Genomic DNA, 23,538 nt, shown 5'->3' with positions numbered 1-23,538 from the left:
AGACAGGTGTTTTGGGCGCAGCAACACGGCCTTGGCCCTTGGGAGGACGGAGTCTGACTGATCTCAATAATGTGAGCACGTCGTCGGCACGACCGCCATCCTTAATCTCTGCCGCGTCGAACCATATTAGGCGTCCTCGCATGACAAAGAACCAGCCACAGCCGCATACGTGACTCTTCGCATGTTGTAGCAGCCTACACCTACATACACGGAATGCTGGCTCAGCCTCAGCTACTTCGCGTGCTTCTTCGCAAGATATGACAGCACTGTCAATGATGTAGAATTGCAGCTCGTCAGATCGAACATGCAAGTGAAGCGACAAGCGAATGGTGATTGATTGGGCGCCACAGGGGAAAATTAGATACTTGATCAGCGGGAGGGCTGAAGATGCGATAGCCGTGTTTAGGCATGGAAAGCCGCAGAAGCGCTCAAGACTCCGAAACAGCTTTATTGGCACCCCAGTGACGCCTGCTCTTCTTGGGGCTTCATCTCTACCCTGCCTCCCTCTCAACACACGCACAACACAATAACATCTTCTCGAGATCCCGCAGTCCCTTACCTTTCCATCTTCCATACCCACCATCCTTAAACCCCATACTCCGAGAGTCGAGCATCTCGCAGCTTGTCTTTCGTTAAACACTACATCCAACGATCACACTCCAGGTAAGATGCGACTTCCCTCTGTAGTTCTGTACTTGTAGCAGGGGTCCGTTGCGCCTGCGCTCCTGCCCCACGCTGCTCCAGGCCTGCTGGACCCAAGTCACTCCTTCCTCAGCTACAACCGACAACTACGGCAAGTTCGATCGCATTTCATCTATGGTCGATTTATCGTCGATGCGAACATGTCGACAACATACTGCTGCAGCCGGATCACCTTGGACACGCCTCGCGTTCGCTGTCAGCCCCTGCAGTTGACGTCAACCCCTCAGCTGGGTACATAGCATACAAAAGCCTCAAAAGACAACACGTGCTCCTCAATGGCCATGGAAGAAGCTCGCACGAGAGTCGAGCACCTCAAGCTGACTGAAGAGAAGCTGGACCCTCCTCCGGACAAGGGCAAGGCCGTCGATAAATCCTCAGTTCGTTGGGCTATGCATCGCTTGTTTCTAGAGCTGTCGCTAACACAATTTTCGTGCAGGACATCGAAGGCTCCCTGCAAGAATTCAAAATGGGCGTCGAGGAATCTGTCTACCTAGCGAAGCTCGCCGAGCAGGCTGAGCGCTATGAAGGTGAGTTCCCACCCAATCCCAACACACTTGCCGACATAGCTAATCACCAATATAGAGATGGTCGAGAACATGAAGGTGGTCGCCTCCGCAGATCAAGAACTCTCCGTCGAAGAGCGAAATCTCCTGTCCGTCGCCTACAAGAACGTCATTGGTGCCCGCCGTGCCTCGTGGAGAATCGTCACCTCGATCGAGCAGAAGGAAGAGTCCAAGGGCAACGAGGCTCAGGTTAAGCTCATCAAGGACTACCGTCAGACCATCGAGAGCGAGCTACAAAAGATCTGCCAGGACATTCTTGATGTATTGGATAAGCACCTGATCGCTTCTGCTCAGACTGGCGAGTCCAAGGTCTTCTATCACAAGATGTAGGTGGTCTCGTGTTCGCAAGGCAGCATATACTTACAACTCTCGCAGGAAGGGTGACTACCACCGATATCTCGCCGAGTTTGCCGTCTCCGAGAAGCGAAAGGGATCTGCGGACCAGTCTCTCGAGGCTTACAAGAGTGCCACCGAAATCGCTAGCACTGATCTTGCTCCCACTCACCCTATCCGCCTCGGTCTTGCCCTCAACTTTTCGGTTTTCTACTACGAGATCCTCAACTCCCCCGATCAGGCTTGCCACCTTGCCAAGCAGGCTTTCGATGATGCGATTGCCGAGCTCGACACGCTCAGCGAAGAAAGCTACAAGGATTCCACTCTCATCATGCAATTGCTCAGAGACAACCTGGTATGTTGATCTCTTTGGGACCATTAGGTCGATCGCTAACCCTTGGATAGACCCTATGGACCTCATCAGAGGCCGAGCCTCAGGAGTCAAGCGGCGCTGGTGCTTCTACCGAGGCTCCCAAGACCGAGGAGGCTCCCGCTGCAGCTGAGACTGCCCCGAGAGCCAAGGCCGAGTAGAGCGCTCCCCTTTCCTCATCCCGCGAGCCCAGAGGCCTTCGCTTCCACGAGCAACTTATGTTTTGAGACACGGAACCAGAATTGGCGCGAGGAAAATTGGGGCATGGATGTATCCTTGATACCATTTTCTATTTCCACCAATAAACCCCACGGCACACATCATTCACGATTGATATCCCACATACGGCCCAGATCATACCCAACCATCGTCCCGACATGTCGATGAATCAGGTAGATAGTACAGGTCGGTAGAAAAGGATCATTGAACCTGCTCTCCTGCTTCCGAGTCTGGGAGTATCAGGAACTTCAAAAGAGCGGATTACAAAACCTTTCGTTTGACCCTCTAGTGGGGCCTTGCGCACTGGTGCTCTGCCGAATCGTGTGAACTCATCGTGGACTGTACAGACCGGAGTGCTGTGTATCTGAGCAGCAAGAGGTAGTGCAAGTCGACATCCCAGGTGCCAATCATGCTCTTGTACCTGCAGTCCTTGTCAACTTGAGGCACACTTCCTGCGCCGGTCTTGCGGAATGATTCGTTCCTTGCTATAGCCTGGCACACCTGCACCTAAGAACGGTTTTCGCCAATAGCACTCTCGAGGTGATCGGGAGGTAACAGCGGCTACTGAAGTGCTTTCATGTTCGCAGCTGCAAGGCAAAAACCTGCTGCCTGGTTTTGGCAGACGTTCCTGGAAAGCGACATTTGGGGTTTCTACTATACACTACAGTATCACAGTACTCAACCTTGCTTGCATACTGACCCATTGCTACCACCCTTTCCCGGTTGCCCGACCCTCGGCGCGGCCTGCTGATCCCGTTTCGAGACCGGAAAGCAGAAACATGCAGCCACTACAACGACCGCGATCAGATCAACAATATGCACCGCCCACCACACATGCTGTACCCCAAGCTTACAAGTCTGGAACTCATACTCCCAATTCCCCTTTTCGAAATCATACCAAGCACTGAGAAGCCCAGCATTACCCCCAAACTCGCCCATCATGCTCCTCAGCGTGATCTCCCTCACTCCAGTATGTGCAGCTTTCGCATCTGCATCCGCTGTCCGCGAAACATGCCATTGCGTCTTCCTATTCGACAGAGGATCTGCTTCTCCTGAGGCCGAATCCCAGGTGCGATTAACGTGAATGTAGTGCCAGGTATCACACCCTTCGTGGTCGTGCCCATTGAGGATCAAGCCGTGCCGGCCTTTACCCTGGCCTGCGGCGGCGATGTCGCCTTTCATGCCGAAGATGGATTCTAGGATGCCGGGTTCGCTGGCGGAGCGGCTCAGGTGGTTTTGTTCTTTGAGGCCGCGGGGGCGGTAGACGCCGCCGCCGTCGTCGTTGGGCCAGAAGTCGAAGTGGGGAGGGTCGACGCAGATGCCGGCTTTTTTGTAGAGGGGGACGTGAGTCAAGAGGAGGGTGAAAGAGGTCGTGTCTTCCACGGGTCGTGAGCGGTGGGTTATTATGGAGTTCATGTAGGTGTATACTTCTTGTTGTAGATCTTCCGACAGTGCTGGTGTGTCGAGGAGGAGGCTGTTCAGGTTGATTAGATGCAGTGATGGTGGCGTTTCGTTGATCGAATTATTGTTGGGCTGGGGAGGATATTCGAAGCGGACGTCCCAGTTTGCCTTGCCGAAGACACGCTCAAATCTTTCCATTCGAGCGGGTGAAATGTCCCCTGCGTAGCCGATGTCGTGGTTGCCTGCAATGTTGATGATCCTGGTCTGCCAGTCGGGATCGTCGATTTGGAAGATGCGCTCCTGGGAGTCATCGGAAAGGGTCGTGATGGATTCGTCGATGCGTTCGCCGCCGGCCATGACTCGATTCCAGTACCGCCAGCCGCGCCACTCAAATTCGTCGTCTTTGACCCATTGGCTGCCGATAAGGTCGCCGAGGACTGTGACGTGGGACGGCATGGTCCACCAGTCCAGGGTTTGGTAGATGTGGGCGAGGTAGAAGTCGTTGCCGAAGAGGTCAATGGACTTGCGGAGGCCAAACAGGGCGCGAGGGATGTCTTCGATGAATATTATCTGTAAGGCGTCGATAGCCAACTTGGTTCTGCCTGGCGGCGGAGCAGGAGGGTGATCATGATGGTGGTCATCTATCTGATGCATTTCGGCCTCTAGATCGTCCGCAGAGCGTTCCGAGTTCTCCTCTGCTTGATCCTCCGACGGTGCTGCATCTGGCTCAGCCGAAGCTGGAGCCTGTGGCGGTGTCTCCGTATCGTTGATGTTGGCATGGTCGGCCCAACCAGATTCCAGTAGCTCGTCTGCCATTGTGGCATTTGCGTCCGTATGCACAGTCAAATCTTCCGCCGCGGCACTATGTTCGCGCAAAATAGAACCGCTTTCCTCCGGATCCTCATGATGAGCCTCAGCGTCGGACCCAACTACATCCTGGGCGACTCCCGGCTCCTCCTCTTCGTGCCAATCAGTCCACCCAGCCTCGTCCGAGTCTTCACAGCTCCCAAGATCCACATGATCCGCCGTCCGCTCTTGTGCCTGCTGACCCTGCCCGGCCTCCTCATCACTCCCCTTCCTCCCCCGCCAAACATCCTTCCAGTGCTCTCTCAACCTCCTCCAAAACCCCTCCTCCGGTTTGGGCAAACTGCTGTCCCCCTCAATCTGCGGATCCGCCAGTACAAGTAGCCTGAATGGCGCTCTCCCTCTTTTCCTCCTTAGCAGATCATCGTCTTCTTGTGCATCCACATCCTTGCCACCAAGTAAGCCCGGCAGGTGCAGGCTCAGCGTATCCCAATAAGTCCTCGCCAACTGCCCTGCTTTATGCGGCGCGTTATGTGGGTTGCGGCGCGGATCTACCCAGTCCGCGGTCCCATCGACGGCTGCTGTATCCGCAACTCCATACTGCTGTATGCTCGGAAACGCGCAGCCGTGGAAGACAGGGTAGAGGTATAAGTACAGCGTCGAGACGATGGCTAGAGGGACAATTATGCGCTGAAGGGAATGCAGTGGACTGCGGAGGGACGGGAGGGTCATCGATACATTGGAGGGCTCCCGGTCGGAAATGAAATCGAACAATGAGAACGCTAGAAAAGTGCGACAGAAGCGCGTGCTGCTATACAGGTATGTTGTTACAGTATATGAGTAGGAGACGAGGTTGTTCGAAGAGAAAGTACCAAGGAGAAATCGGGCGGATCGTTGGTTGCGGTGTTCGCCTTGGCCTTAGCCTGGAAACTAGGTATTCAGGGGCGGTTCACAGTTAATAGGCACGTGCAGGATGAATTTACACATTACGAATTATCTTCTGCGATGTATATTGCTACACTTCCCCGTAACCATGCATCTGGCAAGGATCCGAGCCGACGTCGACCACTAGTCTGACGTTGTCGTGGCTGTATAGGCCGATTGCCGAACTGCTGGCTGCTGAGCGACTGGCGGCAGAGCCGTGTTACTGTCAGCGTCTGGCGTAGACATTTCTACCACCTCCTTCTCATTGACCGCGGTTGGCTGCTCATCGTTTGCCGGGTCGTAGATGATGCCAGTAATGTTCAAGCCATCATTGTCCTCGTTCTCTTCATCGTCCTTGACCTCTTCCTCTTCAGGGACGCCATCATCGTTCTTCAGCGCGGGCGGTCTTTCCTTACGCGCTTTGGCTTTAGCAAGACTGATCGTCTTCTGCTTGTTGGTGGTCTCGTAAGTGCTCAGGTCGTGCATGATGGTCGCCTTCATGATCTCTCCCATCCACTTTCGGCCTATTGCTGCGCTGTCGACCTGGAAGTAGTGGACCGTGGGCTTAGTGAACTGGACAGCACGAGACATGCCTGCTTTCGGTGGGATGAGCTTGAAGAAGAATGGTTGGCCTGTAGGTGACTTGGGGAGTGAAGGACTTGTTTCGCTCGATGTCGGACTTGGCAAGGCCGAAGTCTTTGAGCCGGTGATCGTGGCGTGTAGGGTTGTGATGGGGTCGGAATTGGCGACGAGAACTTTATGGCCGGATATGTCGATGATGCCGCGCTCTTCCTTGTCGCTCTCGGTGTAGTAATATGAGAGTCGTTTGCCGCGAAGCACAAACAGCCTTGGTTTCCAGCTGGTCATCAGAGCAGATGACTTCTTCTTCATCCAGCCATGGTAGTCAGCTGTTTTTCGTGCTTCTTCTGGCGTTATCTTCAGAAGTCCTTTGGTGTATGCGGAGGTTTGCTGCTTGGTTTTGGGTCGCGTCCGTTGCGGAGCCGTCACCGTCAACCCAGAGTTGATTTTATCTGTCGTCTTGGATGACGCATCTGTCCCCTCGAAGTCGAAGCTGCGGGACGTTGCAGATGGTGTATTAGAGCCATCAGCAGGAGATATCGTCGGACTTTCTTCCAAGGGGCTGGTGAGAATGTTTTGCGATGAAGTCGCACTGGCCTTTTCCGTGTCCGTCACAGCTTCCGAGGAAGCTCGAAGACCCATAAGCTTTCTTGCTTTTGCAGGTATGTTCATCTTCGACGCAAACGACTGTTCTGTACCAGTGGAAGGGGCACTCGAGTTTTGCTCGTTCTCCAAATTGGTTACGGTTGGCGAGTGGCCTGTACTTGAGTGCTTCAGCGCCGGACCCTTAGCACTAGCTGAACGGAAACGACCTTTGTAGCTCATGCTGTGATAAGCTTTTGCAGCGGGCGACGTGATGGTCGAGAAGTGATCTCGGCTTGTATCGACACTGCTGATGCGCGAGTGCCTCTTGGCGAAAGGCGCAGTTTTGCGCGGATCGTTCAGGAAAGAAGACTGTCTCGAATGACCGGCGACTTCATGGCTTTCCCGCTTCTTGAGCGTCGATCGAGCTTTGCGATTGTCCACCTCATTCCCACTGAAGTAACCTCGATCCAAGTCCAAATTTGGTCCTGGAGTGAGGAGCGGCGAGTTGGCAGACATATCAAGACTTTCCTGTTTTCTCACCACATTCGTGTATATTGAGGGGCTCGTGATATTGGTACTTGTCGGTGTAGCTGGAACGTGAGGCCATTCCCTGTCGAACGAGGGCTGCTTCTTATGCGGCGACGCCGTGCTGGCAATCGAGTTGGACCCGAATTCGAGGTTTGGTGCCTTGCCGAAATCGATGGACGAGTGGCGCCGCGAGTCGCCCTGGTCTCGAAGCTGTGAGGACATATGCCGACCAGGACTGTCTGGGCCCATCGAGGCTCTCCAGGAGGTAGGAGGTGTGCCATTTCCGCCAGAACGCGCAGGACCATTGGTTGAAGTGACCGGAGAGGTTGGCTGTATCGCGTTCGGAGGACCCTGCTTGGACTGCCGAATGGTGAGTCCAGGTCGCTCAGCTAGAGAAGGTATTCTCGGTAAGACGGAGCCACCCGACAAAGCCCGACTTGGTGCTCTGACAGCACTGTCATGACTTGTGACAGGCGTGGCGCTGTTCTTGCGAGAGGCACCCAGTACCTCGTTCTGAAAGTCCCTGATCTTGTGCCAGGTCTTGAGGCGGCGACCCATTACTCCGAAATCGAATTCTTTCATCTGCAAGAACGATTGGTCCATCTCCATGAGGACATCGCCTGAGATCTCTTGCTCCTCAAATATGTCACAATGGCGAGGATCGACTCCAAGCAATCGCAGCTGAGCAGCAACCTGTGTATGATCCCAGCCAAGGACTTCTTCCTTGGTGAAACGGTCATTATCCTCTTCATCAGTCTCAGGCCCTGTTAGGTATGATCCGCGGTCGAGATGGCTGCTATATTCACTGTCCGAGTCTTCCGTGATTGGATGTGGGGGAGCTAGGCTCTGTCGAGGCGTACTGAGATCCGTGATGTGCTCGTCGATGACGCTTAGTGTCTCGTTCATGACTGGGGAATCCTGTCGATCGTTGAGCGCCTCGCCTATACTCCTTTGCACCATAGGCAACGGCTTGTTGTACATGGACGACATCTGGGGCGCAGACGATCGAGCAGCATTCGACAGTGATCGTTGCTGATTGAAGGACGATGGCTGATCGGAGAGCGGTCTCGCGTCCTGCGTTTTGTAACCAGGGTATTGTTCGTAAGGCTGTGATGGGACAAGAGGATGGCCGTGAACGTTCGCATGAACGTAGGGTTGAGGTTGAGTGGTCGGAGATGAAATGGCGGCAATGTTTGCGGGTAACTTTGCAGTGTAGACTGTCACCTTTAGCAAGTGACTGCGGAAACATGATGGGTCACATTACCTCCAGGGAACAAACCCGTCGCGCCTCTGCCCAGATGCTTCCCGAGGTACCATCCATCTGAGAAGCCCTCATCGAGTTCGACCAGCTCTACCCGCTCGGCTTTGCGCAATGTGAGTTCATCAGGACTTCGTGCATCGAAATCGTGGACAACTACCAAGACGTCTCCCGGCTGCAGAGGGTCCGTCCTTTGCTGCAATGTTTCCGCCATGATGTCCACTATAGATTGAGAGCCCGACTTGCAGTTGCCGGACAACCTTGTCACATGCTACTCGGCTACAACGGTGTTGTTATCCTAGTCATCCGAGACCAGCGAGGGCGGTGACTAGACATTCAAGCAATCGGCATTGTTCGAGGAGTCGACAGAAGTTCTTCGAGAGGTCGGTGGTCGATGCTCTGGTCTCTGGATCAAGGATCAAGGAGGTCCTTGTGCAACCGGGTCGCTGGCGCAGCTTTGGCGAGACAAATGCGAGATTCCGGCAAGATGGCTGGAGCGTATCAGAAGCGAGAGTCGGGGACTATTGGACGATTGGCGACGGGGTAGTACGACGGGAACAGCTCGTCGTCACTCCTCAGATTGAGAACACTATCCAGTATATGGCGTCTCGGGGTGCGTATTATGGACTGCGGACAGGCAAGACGCAGATTTAGTTGTAGTGAAGTGGGTGATGGAGTGAGATGTCATGTCATTATTTCAAGGTTCGCGTGTTGGAGAGCCCTGGAGCACAGATCTCTGCCACTCAGGCTTGTAGGGCCCTTCCTGGGGCCTCAACCTGATTTTAGGCGCCAAAATCATCATCACTTCCACCAATGAAGCACCGCCACAGATTTGTGGCTTCGTGGCGCATGTCCCATCGTTGTCGCTCGCAGCCGGATTGCAGTCGCGTTCAAGTTTCGTCCATGTGCATGATGTCGGCCCCTGTCAAGCAGTCGCGGTGTCAATAGTCAACAGTGCAGGAAGTAGTAGGACCTGGTCGATGATCTTGCTGTGTCGAGCTGGCTTTTTCTAGGCCCTTCCATCCTAGGTCGACTGCGTTCCCAGCCTCTGTATGCTGTATGGTCAACCAATGGTCTTCGGTACTAGACCTCATTGATGTGAATACTTATGTTATAGCCTACTCATGGTGGTCATTTCTTTTCTTCAAGAAAAGAATATTCACCTCGACTCAAGTGACTTCTGGACCTCTCTGTAGCCTCAGGCTCTAGGGTCAGGTGAATGAACATTCGGCTCTTTTGCGACTATAAAACAACTCTATCATCTACACCATGAGCAGCATTACAGACTCGTCAGGTATCGGAGAACGCGTTTCTAACGGCCCGCCTTGGCCCGTACACAAAGCTACTCAAGAATTGTCAATGCAATGCCACGTCCGACGAAGCCAACGGGTGTGCCACGGCAGCGCTCGCAACATGAGACAGTTCAAGACTTTGCCAACGCGAATTCGACTACCAATCTTTTTCTTGGAGGCAAGGCTGCCAGAGTTTGGATGACTGGCAGGAGTGATGGCCTGGCAACGGCGCAGACGAGGCCCCAAACTGCGACTTCTACGGGATCGACGCAATTACGCGCAACTATCAAACCTAGCCCGTCCAAGAGCCCTGGCAGTCGATCAGTCACTCGCGATGATTGGTTTTCGTCAAGTGACGACCAAGCCGTGACTGAAGTCCGGGCGCCAAGACGAGAGACTTCTACTTCTCTGTCATCGACAGTATCAGAGCGGCGTCCGGTCACATCTCCGGAAGCGATTGATGCGTCCACACACACAAGTATCGCAACTGCCGCATCGGCGACAGGCGCCTCGGAGCCGCGAAAGGCAACGGCGCTTGATGTTGCTTGGTCTGCGATGCCATCTGCAGCGTCGAGCAGTGAAGAAACAGCTTCAATGCATCCTGTGACTATTGCATTGGATGAGGTCAGCAGTCCTGAAACTTCGGGCTTGCAGAAGGAGAAGCCATACAAGTGTAAGGTCTGTCAAAAGACGTACAAAAGCCCTGCTGGACTGAAGTTCCACCTGCAACACTCTGTGCCTTGCAGTTCTGGACCTGTCAGGCAAGACCCCGACCATCCACCACCGAGCCCGGAGGCAGAGAAGTCGTACCAGTGCAAACTCTGCCACAGAAGGTACAAAAATGCCAGCGAATTCCTGGACCACAAGAAGTACTCCGTATCTTGTGCTTCTGAATTGCGACAGGGGTCTGCTGTTCAGCCGCCCGCATCTTCGCCACCGAGTGCGACACCGGTACAAGGCGGAGCCGTCGATTCCGTCTCAGCAATAGCGACGGCTCCTACAACGCTACCAATACAGGCCCAAGTAGTCTCAGCATCTCAGATGTCTGGTCCAATCGAAAGACTGGAGGGACTTCTCGCTGTTGCACAACGTAATGGCGCAACAAGTCTCGACCACAGACGCATGGCCTTCATTCGCCGCTGCGCCATCGCAAATGATTTGGAGGGCATTCTGTTGCACCAACTTTTCATGATTCGAACGCATCATTTGTCTTGGCTGACCAATTGCCTTCACTTCAGCAGAAGTCATCTCGACAGTATGGCGCTGCTCGAGTATGTATTCGGCAACAACACTGCCCTGACACCATTGTTCTCGGTCACACTTCTCAGCTACCCAGATCCTTGTGGAGAACTCCTTCATGCAAAATTTCGGCCCAGCATTGAGCAGATGAAGACATCGTTGGACTTGCTATTGCGGCACTGGAATCCAATGCAGCAGTACTGTGCAAAGCGTAACTTACCACCTTCGCCGCTTGAAGTTGGCCAAACTTTTCGCATATCTTCGCCGGAGCTGCAGAAGGCGTTGTGCTCGGCACTCATACAGAGTGTACCAAGCCTTCGCGCGCAGAATACAGATCAAGTAGAAGCAGCTTTTGAGGGACTGCAGAGACATCGCCTCGTACAGAACATCACCATGGATGCAGAGCTTCAGCTATGGGCTCAAATGTATGCGAATGCAATTGGAAAGCATCCGGCAGGCAGTGCCGGCGCTTTGCAGCAACGATCTCTTCCGCCTAGGCGAGTGTCTCACGGCCAGCAGGCTACTAGCTCGGTGGCTGCTACGCCATCTCCACAGAATCGGGCAACACCTGGCCGAGTTTCCTACGGCCAGCAGGTCGCTTCCTCAGCGGCCACCACGCTCTTACCACAGAATAGCGTGACAGCCGCAGTTCAATGGATACAATCACCAACGTTGAATCAGACTAACAGAGCCGTGCGGCCTGATCCACGCCTATCATCGGCTTTGGGCGGCCAGGCCTTCCAAATGCAACAGCAGGTTCCACAGGCGCACCCTTTGCTTCCTCCAGAAGGGGTTCACCTGGCTCAGGCGGTCAACCCGAATCCAGATAGAGTGGCGTTACACCAAGCACACCTGCGTCCAGCCAATCCGCAGCTTAGAGATGACGAGGACAGACCTTGTCCAGACCTTCGATTGTACCAGGTCGTGACGAAACCTGTTCTGGGTCCTGCTCTCCTCACACAGAAAACAAGGTACTTCAAATCATCGTTCGAGATCGACGCACTGTCGCTACGGCACAAGACACGGTTCATAGCCGCAGGGCATTCAGCATTCGACCCAGAGCGACAAGTCTTCCACGATGGCGCTCTTCAGTGGCGGCTGAGATGCATTACCCGCGCACCCGGTGCAATTGCCATCAGAGTCAGAGTTCTATGCTACTAGCACGACCTGGCCTGAACATCTGTTCATCACCTTCAACAATGAAGACATCGAGCTCAGACGGAAGCCTCACTATGGCAGATGCCTTCCGGCTTACCTCACCAAGAACGTCAAAGCCGGCAACAACACTTTTGAAATTTCACACGATCAGACAGAGAAGGAAGCAACAAGCAAGCAGCAATTCTGGATAGCTGTCGAGCTCCTGGAGTGCCTCAGTCATAAGAGGATTCGCGAATTTATCACTCGCCTAGATGCAGACTCGGTTCTTCGGGACATCACAAACCGCCTCAAGCCAATCGACGACGATGACCTTGTGATTGCAGGAGCAACCTTGTCGGTAGATGTGATAGACCCTTTCACTGCACAGATTTGGAAGATTCCTGTGAGAAGCAAGTACTGCCTGCATCGAGAATGCTTCGACCTTGAGACATTTCTCAAGAGCAGAACCAAAGTGCACGAGGGACCTTATTCACCTGACGAGTTCAAGTGTCCTCATTGCAAGAAGGACGCAAGACCAGCGAATCTGATAATTGATGGATTTCTGGAGAAGGTGCGAGCCACATTGGAAGAGCAGGGCAAGCTTCAGTCTGTCAAGGCGATCCTGGTGAATCAAGATGGCGAATGGGAGGCAAAGGAAGAGCTGGACGTTCAGGCAGATACTACTATGGAAGGCACACCAGTAGAGAAAGCGGTCGATGAGCCAGGATCGAACAAGGACCGGACTATTTCGGTGACCTTAGTCCTTGACTTGGAGTAAGGCCGCCGCTGAATAGCATATAGACAGTATTGTCTGTTGCTACGCATGACAGGTCAGTCATCGCGAGGGCTCGGGTGACACAGAATCGAGAATTTATTGCGATGATGCTCGAGCAGCGAAGTCAGGGCAAGATGACGATAGGCTTACCAGCTTTGTCGTCAGCGTCTCGACCTAATCACATTATCAGTAATGAAGGCAGAACAGTACTGTAGCTACATTGATTCACTGAAGGGACATGAAGCACTTTCGTCGATCACTGCCATCAATTCGCATCTCAGGCCATCGCTGTCTTGAGCATGTCACATCGGCAGGCCGTGGCTGTCACTGATCAGCCCGCTCGAGATCCTGTAGATGTCAACATCATGTCAGCGGATATTTGTTTATCGTGGAGTATCTTTGTTTGTCCCACAAGTCGACATCGCGAATCTGCCCGATCTCGACTGAGACCAAATCTCGGTTTCTCTACGTCCACTGCGTATTACAGCGCCAGCAGGGTCAGCGACCTCCAAGGGCAGGCAGACGCGCTGTGCACCGAAGATTAGTAGATGCAGCTCCAGGTACGCCGCGGTCGCTTTCTTGAGGAAAGGAAAATGACAGCCAGGGAGTGCCCTGTGTGGTTTCGAGAGATTCATAAAAGTATTATTTCGGGAAGTCGCAGAATCGGCCCTCGGCATGACGAATTAGGAAAAGTGTCAACAAGACAGTCGCGACTGGGGAAGACGATCGCGACCACCTTTCCTTTTCAATGCTCATGCACTTCCAAGTGGCAGGTGCCTGGCTGTGATTCTTTTCTTGCTCTGGCGTCAATCGCATACACAACTCGCAACGAGAATCTGCTTCTTACAGTCCTTACCCGCCAACAGTCTTCACTTGTATCTGGCATACAGTATCGTCGATATCTTGCCGCCCAAAGAATGCAATCTGCGGACAGCATCTCCCATTCGTCGGAAGCTTCAACGACCACCTACCCAACCCTCAGCCTCGCCAGCAGTCTCCGACCAATGAAGAATGCAACGTTATAGCACATGAGCCTTGGTCCACAGTTCACTGGGCTGTCACCCCCATAACAACAACATTCGTGGAATCAAGATGAACAATGCTCGCCCTTCGCCCACAACATCGCCCCCGGCCCCTGGTTTTGGGCACCCACCTGGCCCGAGCGATGCCCATGACACCATCGCCCCGTATCCATCGCCTTCTAGTCGCCAGCAACGTCTTCTAAAGCTGCGCAATGACAATTTCTCCGCGAAGTCGTCGTTGTCCGGGACAGTCCTCAATTCCAGGCTTTCAGGCCTGACGGCCGAGAACGGATCACCACCACAGAGGAACCAAGAGAACGTCGTCGTCGCACATCCCAGGGTTCAGCCTCGCAAATACCACACCACATCCTCCCTCGGCATACTCGCAGAGATCTCTAATTCGGTTCGAAGCGCATCATTGGGAGTACGTCAACGGGAGCTGCTAGGCCGGCAGGCAATTCCCATATTCCAGGACAATCCGGAGAGGGGTCTGCTTGAGCCCTCGCCAACGACCTCCCCACCTGTGTACAGAAATTCGTTGTCCAGTCCAGTTGATTCCCCTTTTCGTTTCGAGCACATCCAAGATTCATTCACAATGGGCCTTAGAGAGGTCTCCGGAAATGCGCGCAAGTCGCCTTTGACCGACAACCCACTTGGGACCAATGATAGCAAATCGATCCGTCGCCGCAAGACGACTACGACCTCGCGCTTCAATTCAGAAGAGTACATTGATCGCATCGAGAAAGAGCTCGAGCTGGCCAACAACTCAGTATATTCGCCTAACAGTAATCGCTCATGGAAGGACAAATTAAAACAAGCCGAGCAAGAGAATGAGCGGCTTCGACAAGAGCTCGCAGACGTCAAGACGACCTTCGAAACTGAGGTCCAGACGGCTGTACAGCACAAAACCGCCGCAGAGCTCGCTCTTAGGAGGAAGATTCGGGCTCTTGAGGATGAGGTCGAGCAGAAGAATAGCACTATTCGCGAGATTCAATCACAGCGGGTGCATGAACACCCGGATCAAGGCATGTTCGACACTCTGCGAGCTACCATTGAGAGGCTCGAAGCAGAAAACCATAGTCTGGAACAAAGCAACGAGAGTATGTCCAAACGAAACGAAGTTCTGTCGCATCTGCTGGCCTTCTCACCTACGAAACCCCAGCACTTCGACCTCGAGGCTCCGCGCAGACTATCGAAAAGCCAGCGTCCCCAGTCACTGCTGCTACCTCGGGTGGCTTCATCTCCCACACATACACATCCACAACGGCCGCGCAGCCTCATAGGCTCGCCTGCGTCAAATCATGCCTTAAGCTCGTCTCCTGGAGTCCTCCCGAGCTCACCATTGAGTCCTGACCATCACGCCCGACCCCTTTATCGACCCGATCTGAGCAGGTCCCGATCTATGCAGACTGGCGGTAGGTCTCACTCGCGGACATCGACCCTTGCAAGCTATATATCACATAGCCCGACATCCGAGCAACCTCCCGCATCGTCCTCGGTCGACCCCAGCGGCAAGCCAAATCCGAACCGGAGGCGGCGCAGAATGCACGGATCAACGCAGCTGAAGCCATTGTTGCTACCTACACTGACGAGCGAATATGGTGCCTTGAGCACCACGACACCAGTGGTGTCTCCCAGCAAGACGCCGAGACGAGATTTCTCCGAAGAGTCGGCCGATCCGACTACCATGTTCATCTCGCAATCGCCGGCAAGCTACGACTTCGACGGGGAGAGCGTTCTCAGCGATCCATACGCGGAGTCAGCGAGTAAGACAACAGCTCGGAGTCTCGCATATCAAAGCCTTGAGGGTGTATTGGATGGCAGCGATGACACCACAGCGCGTGATACTGATGCCGGCCAGTCGTATTTCGGCTTCATCAGTAACACAGCTCGTGCCGGCTCCTCGGTAATCTCACCGCGCAGCGGCTACGCGTTGGATGGACTGAGAAGCCCGCGCTCGATGTCTTCGGGCGAAGATGCCGATAGTACCCTCATGCCCAGATATCATCAGTCAGCTCCCGGCGACGGCCCTAACGATGGACCAGGGCAATTGATTTTGTACTCATCTCCTGGCGAAGTCTCAGGTGTTGAGATTCCGGAGCCCTTGTTCTCTACATCCATGCGGCAAGCTGCGCCCACCGATGAGCCAATGCTGCCCTCATTGAGCGCCCACGACGATATCGACAACCATGGTCTGCCGGTCTTGGCCGGCTACGCTCGAAAGCGTCGGAAGATGAGCTCAGCCTTCGAGGCCCATGATGAAAGTCATATTGACAAGGACAATGATGTGGCAGCTGAGGCTGAACCGACTGCTCTGCCCGAGACTACGGACAGAGGCACTGATGCAAGATCTTTGAGTGGCACCGAAACACCAATGGTCCGATCGAGGCCGACATCTATGTCTCTGTTGTCGCCACGTCGGTCTAGGACTCCGTTGGAGCTGCTCTCGCGCAAGAACTTTGGCGTCAAGCCAATTGCTGTGGTCACTATCAAGACGATTTACGGGACGCTATCAAGGTGCACGACTATGATGCGAGACTTTAGAAGAGATCCCCTTGCTGTTGCTCGACGGGTAATTGCAAATGCCTGGCGCTGCAATTGGGCGGTCCTTGGCAAGCTAAGCTGGTGGGTGCTGGGCCTGTTTCTTGGTTCTTCGACTAAGGATCGAGAGCAAGACTGGGACTGGGATGACTTCGACGGCGAGGCGATCGCGGACCGACATTGTGGAGCAAGCTCTGAAGCACGGCAGCCTCTCCTCCAGGAGCAGAGTGGTGACTCGCAAGAACGTAGGGTTCACTTTGATGCTGACAATGCAAGTGCTGGTGAGCATGTTCCAAGTCCGCCTCAAGAGAGCCGAAAGCCTGGCTGGGGCAAGACCGTCATGCTATGGGGCAAGTTCAGCATGGCAATAATGCTGGCCGTTGGTGGAGCAGTCGTGAAGGGTCCCGGAGAAATGCTCAAGGAAAGCGATTTGGACTCCGCTTCTAGCAGAGGCCGGAAGGGGCATCGCCGAGTAAGTGTCCACAATGGCGATGATGCTTTGGGCGACGTGTCTGCCACGAGCGTCGAACTTCAGGCAGTCTCGCCAGATTCTGCAACTAGCAGTTGTCGAAAACGGCGGATGGCTAAGCCATCGCTGTTCTCGCCTCCGCCCTCTGCACGAGCCGTATTGTCACAGGAGCTGGACATGGAGCACTTCTCTTCTTCGCCACCAGCGAGTTCGTCTCCTTCGCTTGGTTCGTTCCGCTTCGGCAGGGGCCAGCGTTTCGATTTTGCTATGGACGATGACTTAAACATGGACGTCGAGGTAGAGACACTAAAACCTCGCAGATCTGCTAGATCACGTCTCGACAATGTCTTTGAGCCATCCAACACGACGAAGGCATTCGAACGAGGCAAGCACGGGCACCACGAATATGATCCGGCCAGCGCTGGACTTGGAGCATTCGATTCTACCCGTCCACTCCCGATAGCCTGAGAGATCCTGGAGATAACCAATATGGATGATTGGTGCGGTCTCGTGTGCGACCGAGACTTTGGAATGGGACAAATCAGGAGCCTCTCGAGGCGTACCATTCTTTGACGATGAATATTCATGTTTGACGACTCGAGAAAGTGTAACGATAAGACGAGAGATGAGCTGCAGGAGTAGCAGCGAAATCGTGCAGTTGGTGGAGGGGGACCGTGAACGATTTAATGACTAGCATGTGTAGTGCTTGTGCACACACTCGGTGGCTCTCGATGGGAGGAAGAGCTTTTGATGCCAGTAAGCAAGAAGGCGTACACCGTTCTGCCTTTGCGAAGCAAGCGTTTGGTGGGGTGTGATGGAGATGAAGACCATGATGACTTATTCTCAAATGGCGGCCGGTTGTTGGACTCATTCTTTGCTGGCTAGACTTTAGCAAGCAGGCCGGCGCAGTCGAAGACTTCTTATTCTCGATGAGAACAGCCTTTTCCAAAGACCAGTGTTCTTCATTGCTGTTTCGTGATCCGACGTCTAAGTGCATTGCTATTCACGGCTCATCCACCACGAATATATTCGGGTAAGTCACGGTCACCCATCACGGCAGCTGGAGCTACGTGCTGGCTTCGAGGAAGGCAGCGACGCAGACGACGGTCCAGTGAGTCTGTATGCACGTGTTTTGCACATGATAATGGCGATCGTCGAGAAGGTTGAGGATGGGTCGGGTCGTCTGTCCCCATAGGGGTGCTGAAGTCAGACCGGATGACCACCACAAGTCGCTGTGACTGACGCCGGTTGACTAGATTTGCTCCAAGTCAAAGCCGGATGACGGTCAAGGGTGGTTACCTCGCGCCCAAAGCTGGAATTGCCTTCTTCGTTTTGCAGGGCAGGCACTGCAGTCTACAGTCCACGCATCATCTTCAACCAGCTAATGACTGTGCGGCAAAAGGCGAAGCGGGTTCACATGACCATAGTCATCGAGTTCTGATGCGTACGCTGTCAATGGTCGCGAAGGCATGGTCCGACGACGATGCCCTCGTCTTGCTGGCCCTTGATTGCCTCTCCTGCCGCGAGTACGACTGCGCCGGCGACGGGAGCTACGAGCGACGCGGGAGCTGGAGTATGTGATTCCTCTTAGTGCGAGCGGGCAGCTCGTGGCAGCAATGTTATGCAGGAAGGCTCGAGCGACACCACTTCCTGTGAGTGCCAGCTGTTGCTGGAAGGTAGGTGCGTGACGCGATTCAAGGCCAGTCATCCTTTCCTTGTTAATGCATCCACTCCCAATGGATGTGACATTCCTCGTGATGTATTCAAGCACAGTGAGCAGCGTCATGAAGGGGACGCAGTCGGCGATCGCAGGCGGAGACAAACGCCAGCTCGCCATCCGCCTACATTCAAGTTATGCGTTGTTCGAGCAGCAGCGCCGATATGTGTACTGGGTATGCTTACAACGCATATGTTCGATACTTCTGCGTCAGTCATACTCATAACGCCCGCCCGGACCGCGAGACGGACGGTCCCAAAACCCGCCAGATCGCCGGCGTTCGATCCGGTAGCACTCACATGCACAAGCAAAGATGTGCCACACCCTTCTCCAGCACTACATTCCCTGCCGGCACACTAACCTCCACTTCTACCACTGCCATGTTGACCCCTCAATTCGGCGGTCGCAATCATCATCCTCCACATCCTCCTCCCAGTACTCCAACCTTCCCCAACGAACACGACTCGCGTTCGCGTCACGCACCCGAACTACGTCCCTACCACCCTTCTGGAGAAGGAGACGACCAGGTATGGAGAGGACACGGCGGATTGGCGGAGCCATGATGTTCAATGGGGTGCCGCGCATAGTTATGTAAGGAAGTGTCCGGCGTGTTTGGAGGAGGAGATTGAGGGGGTGATTGGGGATGTGGATTATTTGGAGGGCCTGGGGAGGGGTGTGGATGGTGGGAGGAGGGGAGTGAGGAGGTGGAGGATTTTTGCTGGGATGGAGTTGGCTCCGAGTGATGGGGCGATGGGTGGGGTGGAGAGCAATGGCGGAACGGAAGAGGAAGCTGGTGGGGGAGATAATGGTGTGGATAGGAATGGTGTGGAGGCAGGAAATGTTGCCGACGGGGCAGGCGATGAGGAAGAAGAGGATGACGGTGTTGATGATGAGGTAAGGAGGCAGGTCCTGATCATCGACAATGATCTTATGGATCTCGACGATGCGTTGTCGCCCAACTCGAACGGCCAGGAAGCCACGAGCGAAGAAGAAGGCGGTATTCTGACCACCTTCGAGCGTGGCCTTTTGGAAGAGACACGTAGAGCTATTCGCGAGCTCGAGCGCCGTCGTCGACGGGACGATAGCGGCAGTGACGACGTAACACCTGCAACAGCCAACGGCTCGTCAGCTCAAGCATCCAATCGCTCAATCGTCGTGGTTCGGAATTTCGGAGACGGAGATCAGCCCATAGGCGATATGGCCAGTGGCATGACCCCGGAACAGGCGGAGGAGATACTTGAGCGCGCGAGAGTTGTTGTTGCGCGGCTGGATGAGCGCGATGCCGCAGCGAGGTCAGCCGCAGACAATGCGAATGGGCGTCTCGGCGACTATGCTGTTGAGAGGCGTGACTCTCCGATGAACAGGGATCTCGTCGTTGACGACACGACAATGTCCGGCGCAGTCCAACGCGAACCCACCCCGTCGCCTCCGCAAAGGCCCGTCTCTCGAGAACGAATCAGACCGAGAAGACTGCAGCCGGTGCAGCCATTCCGTCCGGGTCACCTCACCCTCAACCCACCGAGTCTTGGCCCACGTGTACTGGCTCGTCAAGCTCGGAACAGGAATATCATGGTCCAAGCTCGTGAAGCGGAAGAGCGGATCTTGGCACAGGACGGGCAGGGAGGGTTGACACCTGACCAGAGAGGTCTCCTTTTCAGTGGCCAGCCGATCCTTGCGACGATTCCGGAAGAGCTGCGAGAAAACGTCGTCCGAACGCTTGGAGAGTTGGAGAGGCAAGGAGGCCGATGGGAGCCCATTGTTGGGGACTCGAATGGGACGAGGATGTGGATTGATGGCGCAGCTGATGAAGAGGTTGATTGGGCTGGCGCAGCTGAGGGGAGTAGTCCTGGACCGAGAAGAGCAGCTGGGCGGACAAGTGCCTTTGAAGAGATGCTACCTCGGCCGAGGAGAGTTCCAGGGGGACCTTTGATTGGCAACTTGTCGACTGGGTTCTTGTCGATACCAGAGCCAGGACCACCAAACGTTGATGCGGTCGATCAGCCTACCTCACGCTGGAGTGAGAGCAGTTCGGACAGTACGCCGACCACAGAAAACGGAAACACCTCGCCACCACGACAAGACACACCAGGCAACCTCTACCGTTTCTCAACATACAGACGCCCAGGCGACAACCGCGAGGCATGGGAGGTCAACCATCCGGTACAAAGCTCACCCAACCGAATCGGCACCACAACATCCGCCCTCGCAGGCCTCACGCTTGGTCCAAATGACTGCCCCTGCCACATCCCGCGCGAATGGGCCACCGCATCCAATACTCCAACCCACGACGGTATCACGAACCACCGCGCCACTCTCGCCGTGCAGCGCGACTCCTCGGCTCATCGCTCCGCTCGCTTGCCCCGGCAAGTGAAGCAGGAGGAGCTGAGTGGTGATACCTGGGAGGTTGCTGTGCACTTCGAGGGGTGCGGGCATAAGCTTGCTGTTTTCGTCGAGAAACTCGCTTACGCAGATGCGGCGAATGTGACGAGCAAGTGTGGCTGTTATGGATTCGATCGGTGTCTGGTAAGCCAGAGGAAGGCGGTGAGCAGGCAGAAGTGTTTGGTGTGTCGGATGGAGCGGGACCGGGAGGTTTGGGTTGGCAAGGAGCCTGGGAGGAGCGGGGAGGATAGGATGCCGTGGTTTGGGAGGTGGGTCAGGCTTCTCGAGAGCACGCGGGAATGGCATTTATGGCCGTTTGGAGCAAAGTGTGTCGAGGGGGCAGGCGATAGTGGAGGTGTGCATTTCCGGTGACTTGAACGTTTGCTTTCATTGCATTTGGCTTCTACAGATTGGCCTCTTCGAGCATGTGTCATGAGGTAGGCACCCTCTCATACTTCGCACTCCCGCCCACGCGCCATGCGCGTAATGGTAGCGCTTGTAATGAGAGAGCTTTCCGCTCGATATACGTCCAGAACAGAACGGCTCCGATCAGGACGAAGACGATGTTCGTGATGTAGTACCCATCGCGCTCGATGTGCAGGTACCGCCGCCTTTGATGCAGGCGTTCTTCTCGGCTTCGAGAGCACATGAGAAGGCCTCGGTGATGGGCGTGATGTCGGGGTTGGCTTTGATGAAGTCGTCGAAGGCGGATGAGGCGCGGTCTAGGGGTTGGCAGGTTGCGCTGGTGAAGAGGTCGACGGATTTGAGGAGGAAGAATTTGGGGAAGGTGCCTCCGAGGTTTGATACACTAAAGGGAAATTAGTGATGTTCGGTGATGCGAGGGGTCAGCAAGGAAGACTTACGTGGCAAGTAGCGTCATGTATGTACCGCCGATGTTGGGATCTGCTATTCTGGCGTGGAAAGCAGCCGAGGCGACGAACATGATGGTGCTTGTGAATGTCGAGTAGACGTGAGACACGATGACGGTAAGCAAGTACCATGCGGGTACGGCTTCGTCGTGTGCTGTTGGGTAGATGACGACAGTCAGCTGTGCGAAAAGCGCTGCGACAAGTCGAGCGACGTACGCCCAACACCACAGTCGCAGGGGTGTGTATTCTGTTGACCATTTGCCCGCGTAGTAGCCTAGACCCAGCTCGAAGGGGAAGTCGATGAGCACGACCAGGGCTAGATTGGCCTGACCGAAGCCCTTGTCCAGTAGTTTGAGGTTGGTGACGGCCTCGTTGGTGACGAATCCGAGCTTCGAGATCAGGTGTATGGCGACTATCGTCAAAATGTTGGGCAGTTTGATGACTTGCCACATTGAGCGGTAGACCTCCATAATGCCCTCGCGGTCTCTCGTCTTCTCTTCTTTCTTCAATAGGGCCAGTCCAAGTGTGACCGCCAGGTACACCCAGCCCCAGAACTCCATGTATCCGCCAAGTGTGAGCAGTCCGACTTTACTCGGTACGGTTCGAAACCAGTGGTTCGCAAAGTCAGGCGCTTGTAACGCGAGAAAGACGGTGTGCGAGAGAAAGGAGCCAGCTGTTAGGCCAACAGTCTGCGCAGTCGATGCGTAGGATATATTCGCCATTGACAGCAGCGAGATGGCCCAGCCATCTACAGCAATGTCTTGTGTCGCGCAGAGAAAGACGAGTAAAAACCACCAGCCAGTAAAGCCCCAAACACCAGAACCGCTGTCAGCACCAGCCTTTACCATCATTTTGTCGATCTGTCCTCCAAGGTAGATCATGCTGCATCCGGACACTGTCTGGATGGGCAGGATCCACGACATGCGGCGTCCAATTCTGCGTGACCATACTGCGTCCACTATTGGCGACCAGAGCAGCTTTAGACTGTATGGGTATATCGCTAACGAGAAGATTCCGATTTGAGTATAGGAGAGGTAGTTCTTGAGGAGGAATGGCACGGAGCCGGCAGCGAGGCCCATCGGGATGCCTTGGAGGAAGTAGAGTAGACATAACAGGAGAAAGTTGCGCTTGTCTGTGATCGGTAGGGAGGAAAAGGAGGTGGTCACCATGCCCGGTGTCTGAGGGGTCGGTGGAGGAGGCTCGGAATCGAGGGAGAATTGTGAATGCGACATGAGCTCATCGCGATGGGAGTCTTCGTTGGTGACATGCTTGCGTCTCAACTCCATACTGGAGGACGCGCTGCCGTTGGCGTGCCCGTTCAAATGGCCATTGGCTCCTCCGTTGCCGTTGACTTGTATCTTGAGATCCGGATGCGGGCTCTTGCTCTTGTTCCGGCGTGATGCGCGTTTCATCTGGGTTGCTGAGCCGCCGGGCACAAGTCTGTCGCCCTCGTTCTCTCCGATGTCTGACAGGGACGTGTCTGAGTCGTCGTCGCGTGCAGTGGAAGAGAGCGAATTCAGCTCGATGTCAAGGTTTTGCTGAGGGTGCGCATGTGGAGTTCGTGAGTTGTTGATGGTGGACTGCGTTGAACGTGGCAGTTCCTGAATGTTCAAAGAGTGACGAGAGACAAAGAGTGGTTGTGCGAGGGGCTCACCCAGAGAATCAGGCGGCATCCACGCGAAACGATGACCACACAGCGGAACCAGAATAAATTTGTAACGTGTCCTCAAAAAAGGATCTAGATCAATCCGTGCGAGATGAAGTCATTGGGGATTTGCCAGTGCTGATCAATTCATCTTTCGCTGCTGGAGCGTATCAACTAGGTGACAGAT

General features: G+C 54.5%; 7 protein-coding genes across 7 annotated transcripts; 4 read left to right on the top strand and 3 right to left on the bottom strand.

Moving 5' to 3' along the window:
• Window positions 1-977: 977 nt before the first annotated feature.
• On the top strand, window positions 978-2,129 carry AB675_8438 (uncharacterized protein; the record flags this gene model as incomplete). The annotated part of the gene is made up of 5 exons (XM_018148884.1): window positions 978-1,079; window positions 1,139-1,229; window positions 1,285-1,591; window positions 1,641-1,953; window positions 2,004-2,129. 5 exons carry the CDS (start codon window positions 978-980, stop codon window positions 2,127-2,129), a joined length of 939 nt encoding a protein of 312 aa, XP_018004368.1.
• Window positions 2,130-2,865: 736 nt separating this feature from the next.
• On the bottom strand, window positions 2,866-5,124 carry AB675_8437 (Protein TED1; the record flags this gene model as incomplete). Its single annotated transcript, XM_018148883.1, has 1 exon — window positions 2,866-5,124. One exon carries the CDS (start codon window positions 5,122-5,124, stop codon window positions 2,866-2,868), a length of 2,259 nt encoding a protein of 752 aa, XP_018004522.1.
• A 336-nt stretch (window positions 5,125-5,460) lies between these two features.
• AB675_8436 (Protein BOI2) lies at window positions 5,461-8,480 on the bottom strand (the record flags this gene model as incomplete). The annotated part of the gene is made up of 2 exons (XM_018148882.1): window positions 5,461-8,225; window positions 8,273-8,480. The coding sequence occupies 2 exons, from the start codon at window positions 8,478-8,480 to the stop codon at window positions 5,461-5,463; spliced, it is 2,973 nt and encodes a 990-aa protein (XP_018004747.1).
• A 2,335-nt stretch (window positions 8,481-10,815) lies between these two features.
• Window positions 10,816-12,712, top strand: AB675_8435 (uncharacterized protein; the record flags this gene model as incomplete). Its single annotated transcript, XM_018148881.1, has 2 exons — window positions 10,816-11,865; window positions 11,939-12,712. The coding sequence occupies 2 exons, from the start codon at window positions 10,816-10,818 to the stop codon at window positions 12,710-12,712; spliced, it is 1,824 nt and encodes a 607-aa protein (XP_018004364.1).
• Window positions 12,713-13,801: 1,089 nt separating this feature from the next.
• Window positions 13,802-17,209, top strand: AB675_8434 (uncharacterized protein; the record flags this gene model as incomplete). Its single annotated transcript, XM_018148880.1, has 4 exons — window positions 13,802-14,831; window positions 14,894-15,045; window positions 15,124-15,146; window positions 15,196-17,209. The coding sequence occupies 4 exons, from the start codon at window positions 13,802-13,804 to the stop codon at window positions 17,207-17,209; spliced, it is 3,219 nt and encodes a 1,072-aa protein (XP_018004595.1).
• A 1,413-nt stretch (window positions 17,210-18,622) lies between these two features.
• Window positions 18,623-21,209, top strand: AB675_8433 (uncharacterized protein; the record flags this gene model as incomplete). Its single annotated transcript, XM_018148879.1, has 2 exons — window positions 18,623-18,860; window positions 18,895-21,209. The coding sequence occupies 2 exons, from the start codon at window positions 18,623-18,625 to the stop codon at window positions 21,207-21,209; spliced, it is 2,553 nt and encodes an 850-aa protein (XP_018004215.1).
• A 177-nt stretch (window positions 21,210-21,386) lies between these two features.
• Window positions 21,387-23,379, bottom strand: AB675_8432 (uncharacterized protein; the record flags this gene model as incomplete). The annotated part of the gene is made up of 2 exons (XM_018148878.1): window positions 21,387-21,645; window positions 21,701-23,379. 2 exons carry the CDS (start codon window positions 23,377-23,379, stop codon window positions 21,387-21,389), a joined length of 1,938 nt encoding a protein of 645 aa, XP_018004445.1.
• Window positions 23,380-23,538: the final 159 nt, after the last annotated feature.

This window comes from Cyphellophora attinorum (genome assembly GCF_001299255.1).
Source record: "Cyphellophora attinorum strain CBS 131958 chromosome Unknown Contig3, whole genome shotgun sequence".
Taxonomy (NCBI): Eukaryota; Fungi; Ascomycota; class Eurotiomycetes; order Chaetothyriales; family Cyphellophoraceae; genus Cyphellophora; species Cyphellophora attinorum.
This window is presented reverse-complemented; position numbering and strand designations above follow the sequence as displayed.